This window comes from Ranitomeya variabilis, chromosome 4 (assembly GCF_051348905.1).
Source record: "Ranitomeya variabilis isolate aRanVar5 chromosome 4, aRanVar5.hap1, whole genome shotgun sequence".
In the NCBI taxonomy this organism is placed as follows: Eukaryota; Metazoa; Chordata; class Amphibia; order Anura; family Dendrobatidae; genus Ranitomeya; species Ranitomeya variabilis.
In genome coordinates, this window is record NC_135235.1 from 588,036,736 (window position 1) to 588,052,561 (window position 15,826).

General features: G+C 44.4%; 1 protein-coding gene across 1 annotated transcript in view; it reads left to right on the forward strand.

Moving 5' to 3' along the window:
• BMP7 (bone morphogenetic protein 7) overlaps positions 1-15,826 on the forward strand; it is a 150,292-nt gene that overhangs the window by 98,130 nt on the left and 36,336 nt on the right. The window contains exons 2-3 of the mRNA XM_077253139.1: positions 6,951-7,143; positions 12,632-12,780. Coding sequence (XP_077109254.1) covers positions 6,951-7,143; positions 12,632-12,780 — 342 coding nt within the window. The remainder of the gene's footprint in view (positions 1-6,950; positions 7,144-12,631; positions 12,781-15,826) is intronic.

Here is a 15,826-nt window from a genome sequence, read left to right on the forward strand (position 1 = left end):
CGTCAGTGCTACATAAGGGTCATTCCATGGTAACTTACGTTACAATCACAAGCCAAAAACTGGCTACAGACTGTTCTTTGAAGGCAGGCACAAAAAGGAGTGAATGTATATTGTACATTAAACTATTCTCAATAGATTTCAACACAGTTTGATTTTTCAACAATAAAATTAAATACAAAATACAGAGTTATTACTTGGTAACGTACGTTACAAAAAAAGGAAAGGCAATTGTCCTTCATGAGTCTGCCAAATTTTCTGTTCTGGTAAACGGGGGGAGAAGCACTATTTTTATTGTATTAAAACACCATAGTCCCAGCAACTTTAACAAATTTATTTTAACCTCTCAAGTTAAAAGCAACAGTTTTTATTATTAATTGTCAGGTAAGTTACCATCATCTTTGTAATGTAAGTTACTATATTGTGTTGTAACATAAGCTACAATGGAATGACCCATAAGCATAATAAATATATAATCTGTGCCCCACCATTGCAATATGGTAATTTACCACTGTGGTTTTTATGGGTCAAGCATGAAAAAAAAGCATGTTTCACCTGTAAAAGGCAAACAATGCATCACAAAACTGACAATATATGAGTGGTGACTCATAATTAAGGAAACATAGAACGAAAACAGTTTGGCAGATGAAATGTCAAATGGGAAAATGTCATAAACATAGTGGCCATAATGAGTGTCGTCATCATGGATTCTATGTCAATTCTTCAAATAACAAGTTACGTAGGTGACACATCAAACTGTGGGGTAGGAGGGAAAATGTCCAAAACATGGTGGCCATCATGAGTGTTGTCATCTTGGATTCTACAACAATTCTTCAAATAACAAGTTACGTAGGTGACACATTAAACTGTGGGGTAAGAGGGAAAATGTCCAAGACATGGTGGCCATCATGAGCGTTGTCGTCTTGGATTGTACGGCAATTCTTCAGATAACAAGTTACATAGGTGACACATCAAACTGGTAGCAAATTTCACCAGAAAAAAAAATGGTGTTTTTCCCATTAGTGTAACTTCATTAGTTGTCATTGTACAACAGTGATTGTTCCTCTGTCTGGATGATGTGAAAGGATGACGTTATCCAAAGCAGAACGTGTCGAGATCATCTTCTGGTGAAGAGAGCACACGTGTCAGCACAGAGGATTTTCACCAACATCATCCAAACAGGCCTCCTGTGACCCACAGGTCAAGGACCAAACCACCATCACTGAAAAGCAAATGATACCAAAAATGAGGGTTTATCTGAAGTTGCTGAGGCGTCTGCCGGTCTGGGTCGTCCTCAATCAGGTGCTGCAGAATCTAAACATTTGCTGAATTGAGGCCCGACAGATGCCGAGTACAATAGTGTGGGTGTTTGTTGAATGAGGCCAGGACAACAATCACATCTTTAACGTTTATTAATCATCTTATTTCCGGTTATTGTTTTTTTCGGAAATTGGTAATGGGAGGCCTGTTTTGGTGGTGTCGGAGGTAATCTTTTGTGATGTGATAACACTTTTGCTCCAGTCTCCAGAAATGAGGGCGATCTCAACACATTCTGCTTGGGATAACACCATCCTTCACGTTGCCCAGACTGAAGAAAAATTGTCAAATAATAAAATGTTGCTTGATAAAGACCTATATGGTCGAAACGTTGCTACTATATGGCACAATAAACTTTTTCCTGTGAACTATACACCTGGATGGAGCGCTGTCATTTTATTATTTGACTCTTGGATGGTCCTGGAAGGTTCCCTGGACTTGGACGGGCGCCCCAGTCAAGTGAGTGCTGTCAGCCTTCTGCTTTTTTTCTTTGAAGAAAAATTGTGTCCAAACGTGAAAACCATTGCATTAACACGGCGCACGCCGTTGTTTTTCTAGTGAAATTTTCTACCAGTTTGACAGTTTTGTCACACATATAACTTTCCATTTCAAAAACTGAAGATAAATCCAAGATGTCAACATTCAAGGTGGCAGCCATGCTGAAGACAAGGCTTAACAGATTTACCTCTTCTTCTACAGCTTTTGTCGAAAATTGGATCACCGTCTACAAAACCTTGATTTTTTATGGGGTTTTCCTTACTTTTGAGACCCTCTGTGTATATATATCGTTTTATTGGAAGACAGAAGAGATTAAGTCCTAATCCAGAGGATTGTATTTGTCCCATCTAAATCCTCATATGTCCACCAGGTTCCTGAAATGTCAACCATGTTTAGCTGTGACTCTTGAGCTTCTTGGTTCTGCAGTACACTTTTTTTAGACAGCTAAATACCCTAATTTTGCCCACACATGGAAGGAGGAGGGGGACGAAGACCTTGTTCCAGATCACCTCACTCCATCAATAAATAAACTTTGGATCCCAGAGTTTGGCCTCCCTGTTTGCAGACTTCTGTCCACCGATTGATAAATGTGTAAATTTCAAGAGACTGGCACAGCCACCGACTGGGCAGAGGAGCTGTTTATTCTGGGTGTGTGAGACTTTGATGTGCTTTGGGGATTACAGCCAAGGTCACCAGAAGAACATTAAAATATCGTAAAAATCTGTGGAGGAAATATTACAGGAAAGACGCTGCCAAAACCGTCACATAGGATCTGCAGCTTCCATTATTCAGAAGGTGGAGCGGGCCATTAGCTGCCCGCAGCATGGATGCCAGCCTCAATAACTTGTGGAATTTTTTTTTCCATTTCCTATTACACAAAATACAAATTGAACATTAAATAAGACCATAACATTTGTGTTGGAAAGTTGGTTGCGTGGATCTGTTATTTCCTCACAGTAGCGAAACATAAAGAGGCGGCCATGATTACTTGTCTCACCCGCACGTTAGAAAGGTCGACGCATAGCGGGTTCACACCGCACTAAAAAGTTATCAAAACATATAAGCTCCCAGTAGCCAGAGAGGAGGCAAGAAAATAGCAGAACTGTGAATACAGCTCTGGTTATTCACAGATCTACTGCAATGCAACAGATCATTTCTCTGTGACCGTGAATGATAAAAGGCTACAAAAAGATGTGCAGCCTGAGAAATAGTGACAGCAAAGCATTTTTTTTTACTGCAGCTTTGAATGTATTTGTAGTCACAATAAGTAGCTATTCCGCAGGAGAGTAGCCACGCTATAAAGCATTAATGCAGGGGTGGACCCTCGATGACCTTTTATCCGTCCCCCGAGCAGATTCCCTATGACCGCAACGCTTGGGCCAGCAGCTCTATTTTGTCGGCCACCGGCCCATTCATTTCTCCTTGCTCTGTGAGCACACACACACAGTGGTCACTGCTGAACACTGAGGAGCGTGGAATGAAAGATCATGTCCTGACACCAGTTCCAGCGTCAGGACATACTTTGTGGGCGCAGTTAGGGCTCAATTTGTATGGCCTCCGAAGGACGGAATAAATATCCAAGTGGCCCTTGGCAAAAAAAATTGATTCCCCACTCCTGCTTTAAAGGATCATTCCATCTTCATATTTGGGTAGTGTCAAGTCCAGCCATGGCTGAAAGTGTTGGAACCCTTGAAATTATTTCAGAAAATTAAGTATTTCTCCCCAAAAATTATTACGGTACATGTTTTGTTATACACATGTATATTTCCTTTGTATATTGGAATACAAAAAACACAGAGAAAAAGACAAATAGAACCTAATTTTACATAAAACCCCCAAAATGAGCCGGACAAAGTTGTTGGCACCTTCAACTTAATATTTGGTTGCACTCCCTTTGGAATAAATAACTGCTATCAATCGCTTCCTATAACCATCCACAAACATCTTACACCTCTCAGCTGGAATTTTGGACCACACTTCATTCACAAACTGCTCCAGGTCTCTCATATTTGAAGGCCGCCTTCTCAGAACAGCAATTTTAAGTTCTCTCCACAGGTGATGTTCCATGGGATTTAGATCCGGACCCATTGCTGGCCACTTCAGAACTCTCCAGAGCTTTGTTTCCATCCATTTCTGGGTGCTTCTTTGAAGTATGTTTGGGGTCATTGTCCTACAGGACAGGAGAAATACTTTCGGCCATGACTGTATATCTTGTAAATGCAAGCAATTTACTGCTTATTACATTTTTTATCCATTCTTGAGATATTAACTCTATTTTGTTTATCGTTTGTTACCTTGGAGGCCAACCTCCGCTGCTAGACAATAGAACATGTACAGTGCTTACAAGTTTTTTTTCTATTGAGCTTGTAAGCACTGTTTTGAAACTGGCCGAGATTGCTGATGAGCGCACAGTTACCTCCTAATAGTGGCCAGCTCCAGTGTATTGTGTACAAGCCACAAAGTAGCGGCGGTCGGTCTCCTAGGCAACGAACTGTAAACAAAAGTGCTAACATTTGAAGCTGTTTTTGTGATATTAATAAGTAGTTTAATTTGCAAAAAGTGCTTGTTTTTACAATATCTTGCTTAGGAAGTCTTGTCAAAGTGTTGTTCTCTGCAAAAAGGGATTGCAAATGTGCTATCTTCCAGGATAAAAAGCAGGTTCTCTAGTGCCACCCATAAGATAGGATATTTAGACTAACCAAGGGGGAAATACACTCGGCTGTTTTCGGGGGGTCTTGTCCCTTGTCAGTACAGAGCAGGCTACTGGTTTACGTGGTAAGAGGCTTTTTTGACAGAGATCTAGGTGTAATGTCTCACCTTATGGAGACTGCCAGCTAGCTTAGGGAGTCCAAGCAGTGCTTTCTGGGAAAATGATTTGCAAATTTGCTTTCTTCCCATAGAAAACTGGCTCTTTAGCACCATCTATCGGAAATAGCTACCCTGTAAGTCAGTGTCCAAGTCTTAATGGGAATCTGTCAGCAGTTTTTTTTCTGCTATGTAATCTGAGAGCAGCATGCTGTAGGAGCAGATACTCTGATTTCAGTCATGTGTTACTTACTAGGCTGTGTTTTGATGTTTAAATACAATCAGTGTTTTATCGACAGGAGATTATCATTAAAGGACTAGGTGTCTCATGCCTCTTGGTCCAACCACCTCCTCACCACTGATTAGCAGCTTTCTGATTATGCACAATGAACGTTGAAAGCTGCCAATCAGTGGTGTGTTTGGGGTTATGTACATCTCAGCATTTGAGCTCTGCTAGATCTGCAGCTGACAAAACTATGATTCTATAACAACTGCTGTACCCATGTAATTAAGTGACACAACACTGGAATCAGGGTCTCTGTCGGTGCAGCATATTGCTCTCAGATTGCATAGCAAAAATATACAGATTCCACTTAAAAGGAACTTGCTAGTTACAAAAATGGTATTCACCTGCAAGTAAATAGTGTCCTGTGTAGTCGGCTTACAGGAGCAGTGGCTACAGGGAGAAAATGAAGATTTATTTTCCCTGTAGCTACTCACTTCCAGTCTTTGGTGCGGTCCAGGAAGCGGTTACAGTCACCGCTCACTACATAGTAATCGTTCTCTAATCACTTCCTGGCACACTGATTGACAGCTCGCTCTCCAGTGTGTGTGCAGGGCAGACTGGAAGCAAGTGTCTGCAGGGAGGAAAAACTTCATTTTCTCCAGTATCCTGACCAGATGTAAATGCAGCACCCCAGAGTCCTGGTCGTTGCAGTACTGTGGCTCCGCCACTATGGGGAGCTATGGTGCGTCCGATGGCACTGAAGGAGTTCATCTGATCAGGTATCACAGACACCAATACATTTCACAGTCGGGCCTCCAGGGGGAGCTAAGGGTGCTATTTATTAGGCCACTCCTCACCGTGTGGGTAAACTGGGGGTCAGGCAGGAAGTTAGTTCAGAAAGCTGACTGGGTTGGAACCAGGCAACACCTTGTGGCAGGGGGTGTTGTGGGGAAGATTCGGTAGGGTCCCTGTCAGGTTTGGGACCCTGACAGAGGCCTGGCTACAAGAAAGAACGTCACGGGACCGTGCCTGCTCAGCATAGCGGCGGTGCCCTAAGAAAGGATCAGAAGCGAGATATATTGTGCTGAGTGAGAAACGAGATCAAAGCAAGAGGAGAAATACCAGTAGGAGTCGTGCTGTAAGACCGAGGCAACATCCTACTGAGGCACACAAGCGGCGGCCGGAACGCCGAGGAAGTATTCATATATCTAGCTCCAAGCAATACTTCAAACCAACGGCAGGACAGTCAGTCACAGGCGGGCTGTCTCACCTAAATCACCTATGCAGACTTGGGGGGCAACCTGTGGAGAGGGGCGACTCTAGGGTCCCGGAAGAGCTCCGAGCCTACCCGTCATACGGGTGCGTCCCAACCATAACACCGGGAGGGACGGAGGATTAGCAGGACATCATCTAATCGAGTTGTTGTGAGGGAACACGAGAAACAGACACAACAGTTGTGGGGACTATCCCGTAAGCACAGCAGGGGAGGACCACAACACATAGCGCTAGCAGGAAGGCACAGATTTCCACCTGCAAAGAGAACTCTGGAGGTGCCATCGGACCGGCCGGACTTGCGCAGCCTGGTGAACCATATTCCGGACTGAGGACCCAGAGACCTTCAGTAAAGAGGTAAAGAGACTGCAACCTGGTGTCCTCGTTATTTACTGCACCGCACCACCACCACTATCTACATCTATCACTGTACGCCCCTCAGCAGGGTCACGGACCGGGTCTAGCCACCGTGACAACCCCAGAGCAGAGACTCAGAGGCCCGGTACCGGGTACCCCTCGGCCCTGCGGCAGTGGGGGCGCTACATAAACATTCTTTTACCTGCAGATTAAAACTGTATTTGCAGGTAAATAGTGCTTTTGTCGCTGACAGGTTCCCTCTAAGCTAGACTAGACAGAATATTTTGCCAAGCCAGAGTCTTCTCCATAATGCCTCTGTTTGCAGACAGCTGTTCCAGGGTTCTTGCCCCTCATCAGTGCAAATAAGACTTGATGTAAATCTCTTAGTAAATGATAAAGCTATTTTGCTGTTGGGGCTACACTTTAATGTCTGTAACTCTTTACCCCGCCTTGCATTACATCTTTTTCTATCTTTTAGTGGAGCACGATAAAGAGTTCTTTCACCGGAGACGTCACCACCGCGAGTTCCGGTTCGATCTTGCCAAAATCCCAGAGGGCGAAGCAGTGACGGCGGCTGAATTCAGGATTTATAAGGATTATATTCGAGAGCGGTTTGACAATGAGACCTTTCAGATCAGCATCTATCAAGTGTTGCAGGAACATCAAGGAAAGTAAGTGAGGTCCTTAGAGAAACCGCAAAGGGGTTTTTCTTTGTTTTATTGGTCTCCCAGCAATGACCTGATGGGTACAGGTGGGGGTCATCCGGCTGAATTTGTCAAGGGAAAATAGTATTGCAAGTTTTCCATTAAAGTACTGCTCTCTGCAGTGGTTTTCTCCTCTGGTTTATAGAGGAGATCTCTAATAGGTGACTCCTACCCCTAATTACACATTATGTCCCATCACTGGTTGTCGTAATGACGGGGCTGCACTGAAAAGACAGCATGGCTGCCGTCCAGTCCTTTGCTTAGGTCCATAACATCTGAACAGTTTGTTATAGAAATACATTACAGTGTGGCCAGATGTACAGAAAACTGCGATTATTGGAGGACGGTACGTTTTATGCCTGCAATGTAATAAAATAATACAAGCAGTGGAGATTACCTTGTCCTCTGTGGCCAGGATGGAGAAAAGTTTGCTTAAAATGTGAATTGGAAATAAGCTCAGGTAGAGTCAAATCAATCAGGCCAAAGACCTAGGAAAAAAGCAGGATGGTCTGTCAAGAAGAGTTTGAGTGCGATCTACCCTGCTGTAGAAGAAATACACGACTACTGTCAGGGAAATAAAGATAGCAGTAGAGTTACCGTGTATACAGCTTTGTGTCACTTATACTATGCACTGATCATCAATGTTACCAAAGACAATGTAAGTACAGGACATTATTTTATGTACTCCAGAGCTTCATTCACTATTCTGCTGCTGGAGTATAATAAAGGGTGAAATTACGTGCAGAATAAGTAATGTAATGTATGTATGGAGCGCCCCCAGACTCAGGGCAGCGGGGTACTCGGTACCGGGTCTCTCTCTCTCGGTTCTGGGAATGTCACGGTGGCCTGATCCGGTCCGTGGTCCTGCTAAGGGGCGTCCAATTAAAAATGTAGGTGACGGTGTAGGTCGCAGTAAATGACGAGGACACAGGGTTGCAGTCTCTTTACCTCTTTACTGAAGTCTTCGGCATCCACAATCCAGAGCACTGTTAACAGGGCTGGCTGAGACCGGCCGGTCCGAAGGCACATCCAGAGTTCCCTTTGCAGGTGGAAATCAGTAGCCTACCTACTAGCGCCTGGGTGTTGTAGTACTTCCCTGCTGAGCACCACGGGATAGTCCTCACAACTGTCGTGTCTGTTTCTGTCCTTTCTCTCCGTCCCCCAGATGATATGGATAGGACGCACCCGTATGACGGGATAGGCCTGGAGTTATTTTATAGGGACCCTAGAGACGCCCCTCTCCCACAATTGCCTCTGTTGTCTTCATTAGGTGATTTAGGTGAGGCAGCCAACCTAAAGTTAACTTCCCTGCCGTTGGTTCAAAGTAATGCGTAGAGTCTATCACTTCCTCGGCGTTCCGGCCACCGGCTACGCGCCTCAGTAGGATGTTGCTGATCTCGGGGAACGACTCCTACTGGTTCTATCGCCTTTGTGCTGTGATCTCGTTTCTCACTTCTCCACAATATCCTTCGCTTCGTGTCCTTTCTTAAGATGCCGCCGCAATGAGGTGCAGGCACGGCTCCGTAACAATCTGTCCTTTCGCTAGGCCTCTGTCAGGATCCCACCCCTGACAGGGACCCCCCTGGATCTTCCCAAGCAACCTCTTCTCTCACTAGGTGTTACCTGGGCAAAACCCAGTCAGCTTCTCCCTAACTTCCTATCCGACTCCCAGTTTTACCAAAGTGTGAGGAGTGGCCTAATACATAGAACCTTTTGCTCCCCCTGGTGACCGGAGTGTGAAGTGTAATGTGTGACTGTGATACCTGGTCAGGTGAACTCCTTAGTGCCATCAGACGTACCATTACTCCCCTTAGTGGCAGAGCGACAATACTGCAACGACCAGGACTCTGGGGCGCTGCATGTACACAGTGACTCGACCAGAAGAATAGAGAGTGTAGCTCTGGGGTATAATACAGGATGTAACTCAGGATCAGTGCAGGATAAGTAATGTAATGTATGTACACAGTAACTGCACCAGCAGAACAGTGAGTGCAGCTCTGGAGTATAATACAGGATGTAACTCTGGATCAGTACAGGATAAGTAATATAATGTATATGCAGGGCCCCAGAGTCCTGGTCGTTGCAGTACTGACGCTCCGCCGCTAAGGGGAGTGATGGTACGTCCGATGGCACTTAAGGAGTTCACCTGACCAGGTATCACAGTCACACTTTACACTTCACATTCTGGCCACCAGGGGGAGCAAAGGGTTCTATGTATTAGGCCACTCCTCACAATCTGGTAAAACTGGGGGCTGGATAGGAAGTTAGTCAGAAGCTGACTGGGTTGGAACCAGGCAACATCCTGTGGCAGAGGGTGTTGCGGGGGAAGATTCAGGGGGGTCTCTGTCAGGGGTGGGATCCTGACAGTGGCCTAGCGAACAGAACGTTACGGAGCCGCGCCTGCAGTTGAATGCGGTGGCATCCTAAGGAAGGAAAAGAAGCGAGGTTTACTGTGGAGAAGTGAGAAACGAGATCGCAGCAAAAAGGAGATAAAGCCAGTAGGAGTCGTGCCGTAAGATCGAGGCAACATCCTACTGAGGTGCGTAGCCGGTGGCCGGAACGCCGAGGAAGTATTTGGCTCCAAGCAATACTTCAAACAGCGGCAGGACAGTTAATTATAGGTTGGCTGTCTCACCTAAATCACCTAAGCAGACATAGGGGGCAATTGTGGGAGAGGGGCGACGCTAGGGTCCCGGAAGAACTCCAGGCCTACCCGTCATACGTGTGCGTCCTATCCATATCATCTGGGGGACGGAAAAAGAACTTCAGAAAAGATACGAGTTGTGAGAGAGAAGAACATCAGAAACAGACACATCACTTGTGAGGACTATCCCGTGGTGCTCAGCAGGGAGGTACTACAACACACAGGCGCTAGAAGGTAGGCACAGATTTCCACCTGCAAAGGGAACTCTGGATGTGCCTTCGGACCGGCCGGTCTCAGCCAGCCCTGTTAGCAGTACTCTGGATTGAGGATCCTGAAGCCTTCGGTAAAGAGACTGCAACCCTGTGTCCTCGTTATTCATCGCGACCTGCACCACGCACCATCATCACATCTTTCATTGGACGCCCCTTAGCAGGGTCACGGACGGTGTCTAGCCACCGTGACAACCCCAGGACCGAGACAGAGAGGCCCGGTACCGAGTACCCCGCGGCCCTGCGTCTGGGGGCGCTCCATATGTACACAGTGACTCCACCAGCAGAATAGTGAGTGCAGCTCAGGAGTATAATACAGGATGTAACTCAGGATCAGTACAGGATAAGTAATGTAATGTATGTACACAGTGACTCCACCAGGAGAATAGTGAGTGCAGCTCTGGGGTAGAATACAGGATGTACTCAGGATCAGTACAGGATAAGTAATGTACTGTATGTACACAGTGACTGCACCAGCAGAATAGTGAATGCAGCTCTGGGGCATAATACAGGATGTAACTCAGGATCAGTACAGGATAAGTAATGTAATGTATGTACACAGTGACTGCACCAGCAGAATAGTGAGTGCAGCTCTGGGGTATAATACAGGATGTAACTCAGGATCAGTACAGGATAAGTAATGTAATGTATGTACACAGTGACTCCACCAGGAGAATAGTGAGTGCAGCTCTGGGGTAGAATACAGGATGTACTCAGGATCAGTACAGGATAAGTAATGTACTGTATGTACACAGTGACTGCACCAGCAGAATAGTGAATGCAGCTCTGGGGCATAATACAGGATGTAACTCAGGATCAGTACAGGATAAGTAATGTAATGTATGTACACAATGACTCCACCAGCAGAATAGTGAGTGCAGTTCTGGGGTATAATACAGGATGTAACTCAGGATCAGTACAGGATAAGCAATGTAATGTATATACACAGTGACTCACCAGCAGAATGGTGAGTGCAGCTCTGGAGTATAATACAGGATGTAACTCAGGATCAGTACAGGATAAGTAATGTAATGTGTGTACACAGTGAATGCACCAGCAGAATAGTGAGTGCAGCTCTGAGGTATATAATACAGGATGTAACTCAGGATCACTACAGGATAAGTAATGTAATGTATGTACACAGTGACTCCACCAGCAGAATAGTGAGTGCAGCTCTGGGGTATTATATAGGATGTAACTCAGGATCAGTACAGGCTAAGTAATGTATGTACACAGTGACTCCACCAGCAGAATAGTGAGTGCAGCTCTGGAGTGTAATACAGGATATAACTCAGGATCAGTACAGGATAAGTAATGTAATGTATGTACACAGTGACTGTACCACCAGATTAGTGAGTGCAGCACTGGAGTATATTACAGGACATAATTCTACAGGCTAAGTTAGGGTAGGAGCCTGGACTACATTGCCTACTAGACCCATTCAGCCAGTTTGCAATATAAATGATCAATCCTCCCCCTTAACCCATAGCTCAGGGGTTTGTATACTGCTCATTTCATGCTTGTTGACATTGTACAGACATCTTTATATCATCTTATGGGCACATTTTGGCTGTTTCCTCCTCAGATCCATTAGGAAACCGTGCTCTAAAACATACCGTGTAAAACAGTCTTCAGTTACTTTTCGGCTGTCAGGATTCTTGGCCTTGCTCGCCATCTCCAGCGGCCATGTTTTATGACCCCCACAGAGGGCACGTGTGCGCAAAGAATTTCAATAAATATCTCTGCAGCTCCCTCCGCCCCGCGGCCATGGACCTGGATCCACCGTTTATGAGCAGCGTTTATGACTCCCTGCAACCCAGTGTACAGGTCATTTCACCAAAGGCTTCAGCTGGGGATACTGTTCCCCTCTGACGAACTCAGGACCTCGATGGAGAACAAGAAAGGATTTGTTTTTTTTTTATTTTGCAGCATAAAATTGATCTAAATAACCAAATATGTCAAATGTTATATGCAGAGGGACCCACAAACTTCAGTGATCAGGGGCAAATGGTGCAAATATCCCCATTGTGTTACATAGGAAATGTAAATTCCTATCTTAAAGGGGTTTTCTCCACTGTAGATTGTAAGGGCTGATAGACAGTGGTCTAACCGCTTGATCAGAAGAAAGAAGCACTCTTTGTGCAGCAACCCAAATGGGACTGCGTTGTAGTTTTTTGTAGGCTGGGCACCCATGACAGCTGCCGAGCAGAAGAAAAGACGTCTGTGGCTCTATCAATCTATCCTTTAGGCCGGGGTCACACTTGCGAGTGCAATGCGAGAAACTCACGCAAGTCTCTTGCATCAATACCTGGCACTGCCACCAGCACTCTGGACCGGAGCGTGCAGCTAAATGCATTTCTATGCAGAGAAACGCTCCAGTCCTGAGTGCTGGCGGCAGTACCGGGTATTGATGTGAGAGACTCGGGTCATTTTCTCGCATTGCACTCGCAAGTGTGATCCCGGCCTTACTGTTGCATCCTCTGTGAGCATGGACGTCAGGCTGACACATTTTACCATCATCTAATCATCAGTATCTCCCTAGGGATTCAGACCTGTTCCTGCTCGACTCCAGGACCATTTGGGCAGCGGAAGAAGGCTGGTTAGTTTTCGACATTACCGCCACCAGCAATCACTGGGTGCTGATCCCGCAGCAAAATCTTGGCCTGCAGTTGTCTGTGGAGAGCAACAATGGTGAGTGACAGATAGCGACATTTCCTTAAAGGGGTGTTCCCATCTCCAAGATCATGTCCCAATATGTAGTAGGAGTAATAATATTAACAAATACCTCCAATTAGAAATGTAGTATAGTTTTCCTGACTCGCTATGTCATTTTCCTCATATGCAGGCCTTGCAGGACCTTAGGTATCCATGGTTACAACCACTGATATAGTAACAGCTAGTTGCTAGTGGTCATAATAACTATGGATACCTAAGGTCCTGCCATGCCCTGTACATGAGGAAAGAGACAAAGCAAATCAGAAAAACTATACTACATTTCCAATTGGAGGTATTTGCTAATATTATTATTATTACACCTACTATGTATTTTGATAGGATCTTGGCGAGAGGAATACCCCTTTAAAGACACCATAAGTCTATGTGCAAAAAGAGTTTGTTTTTTTTTACACGTTTTCAAGTGAAAAACACTTCAGGAAAGGCTCCTTCTTTGGGGAAATTTTGTAGTTTTTCTGTTTCCTGAAGCAGGTTTAGAAAAGTATTTTGGAAGAGTTTTTCTTTGCAGCCTTCTGATTAGATAATGATCTGGAGCATTTTCCTTCAGGAGCCCCTTCAAAGAAGTGACCTTCCCTTTTTTTATTTTTCCAATCAGGTCTTTTTCAAAATATGAACAGGGAAAAAAAAGAAAGCTAAAAAACCCGAACATACGAACAGTAAAATGGATTTACATTAGAAAAGCATATTTTTCAGGTTTCATTTAAGAATGGATCCGCTAAACCCCCCCTCCATTTGCACAAAGCCTAAATGTGTGAGAATAGTATTCCCCGAGGTGTGGGATACTTGAAGCCAGGGAAGCTCTTAGAATTAGAGGCTCTTAGAATAAGACAAAAAAAAGTTTTTTTTGTTTTTTTTCTTAATGTCTTTACGATGTAGGAGGACATAACGGTACGTCGTATGTCAGATATGGATGTATAGAGCGGTGTTAGAACAGAGCGTGCTCTGTACAGAGCAAGTGCCGACTGTTATACAGCCAGCACCTCACAATGTCTTTTACTGGTCACCACACCTTCCCCTAAAAATGCAACAAAAAGCAATTAAATGTCATATGTACCCCAAAATGGTATTGAAAAAATCCGAAGTTCATCACGCAAATAACAAGCCCTCACACAGCTCCATTGATTGAAAAATGAAAAAGTTACAGATCTCAGAAAATGGCGACATTAACTTAAATAAATCTTCTAAATAATTTTATCAACTAAAATATATTAAAAAAAAGTATACAAATTTGGTATCGCCATAATGATAGCAACCTGAAAAATCGTTTAAAAAACGAATGATGCCAATAAAATCTACATCTCATCCTGCAAAAAACAAGCCCTTATGCGGCAGCATTGACGGAAAAATAAAAAAGTTCTGGCTCTTGGAAGAAGGGGTGCAAAAACAAAAAACCCAAAAATGAAAAATCGCTCAGTAGGGAAAAAGTTAAAACAAAATATAAACCTGAATACAGGTTCCCATAATAGCACTGCCTGGCAGAACGAAAGCCGTAGTACAAAGAAAAATTTTTTTACAAAATTTGTTAGTAATTTTTTGGAAGGGAGTATAAAAGGACCACCATATGTTCAGTATATGTAGCTAGAAATACTACTTGTTATACAAAAAAAAATCAAGCGACAGAAAAATAAAAAAGTTGGGAATGGAAAAAAATCGCCACTTCCTGACGGTAATAACGGACTGTTGCACCAAGGAGTTAATAAGTCAGGTAGTGCCAATCGCTTGACAAGAGCCTTGTGATCACCACATGTGTTGTGTGGAAATCGCAGCAGATATTATCAGTATAATCGCGACCGGAAGATAGTTAAGTTTGTGTTTACCCATAAAAAAATGACCAGGAAAGAAGCAAAACAAGGAACAAAAAAAGAAGTAGTGGGATAATGAGGCATCCTGAGCGCTCTGCTGTCCCGGGCAGATGCCGTACTGTACGATCCCCGGGCTCTCTGGGCAGCAGATGTCACAGGATGTGAGTGCTGCTTTATGGAAAATGCTCAAGGGGAGACTGTGGGATTTTTGTTATCAATTTCATGCAGTTTTTAAACTTTCTGCTTGCAGTCACTGAATAAAAACTTTCATTAGTTCTGCCTGGAGGATCAGAATTTGTCCTGGTCACGTGAGGGGCTAGCGAGCGCTGAAAACACTGACCAAGCCCTGACCTTGTGTGCCCATCACACCGACGCGACCCTTTGTGGCACAGATCTCCATCCTAAGCTGACGCATTGTAATTTGTGAGCAGAGGATGGATTTTCAGCCTCTGAATGTAGAAATAAAAATGTTTCCACAAACTGAAAGCATAAAAGGATATACCAAGTTTATACAAAACTTTTTTTTAACGCTTTACATAAAAGTGGGCAATCCCTTTAAATCTTGATTTCTCAGCCTCTGCATGCAGAGCGTGGTGTCTTTGCGCTATGTGATCTGCTGGCAGCGGCGGCTGTACCCCTGCTCCTGAGTGAGGGAGCGGCCCCCTGCCTATCTCACACAATCTACTAACACATTTTACAGGCCGCATTTGTTTTCTGCACTGAATAAATTACCTGAGGCTGGAATTTAAGATTCTCCTGAGGAACAAGGGTAATTCTTGTAACAGGGTTTCACTTTTTTTTTTTACAATTCTAGGTTTTTTTTGGGGGGAGGTTTCTTCTGGTGTTAAAAGATGGTGAACTTTGCACAACCCTTCAGAACGAGTCAGGGGCAGCGGTGGGGTTAGCGGCTTTATTTATTACCTAACTTAACTGTACACAGGCTGGGATTGGGTGTCCGGTGACTGATCCCTCAGACGTGCCGAAAAAAGCAAATACAGGGGCTATACTGGGTACACCCAAGAAATATGATGTACTGATAGCAGAGTTTTATACAACCTATCCACAATATATGGACAGAAGCATTGGGACATGCGTCTTAATCACCGAATTAAGGTTTTTCCGTCAGTTCCATTGCCCCCGTTGTATACCATCCGGCCCCTCGACCCCATTGTATAACATCAGGCCCCTCGACCCTGGGGTGT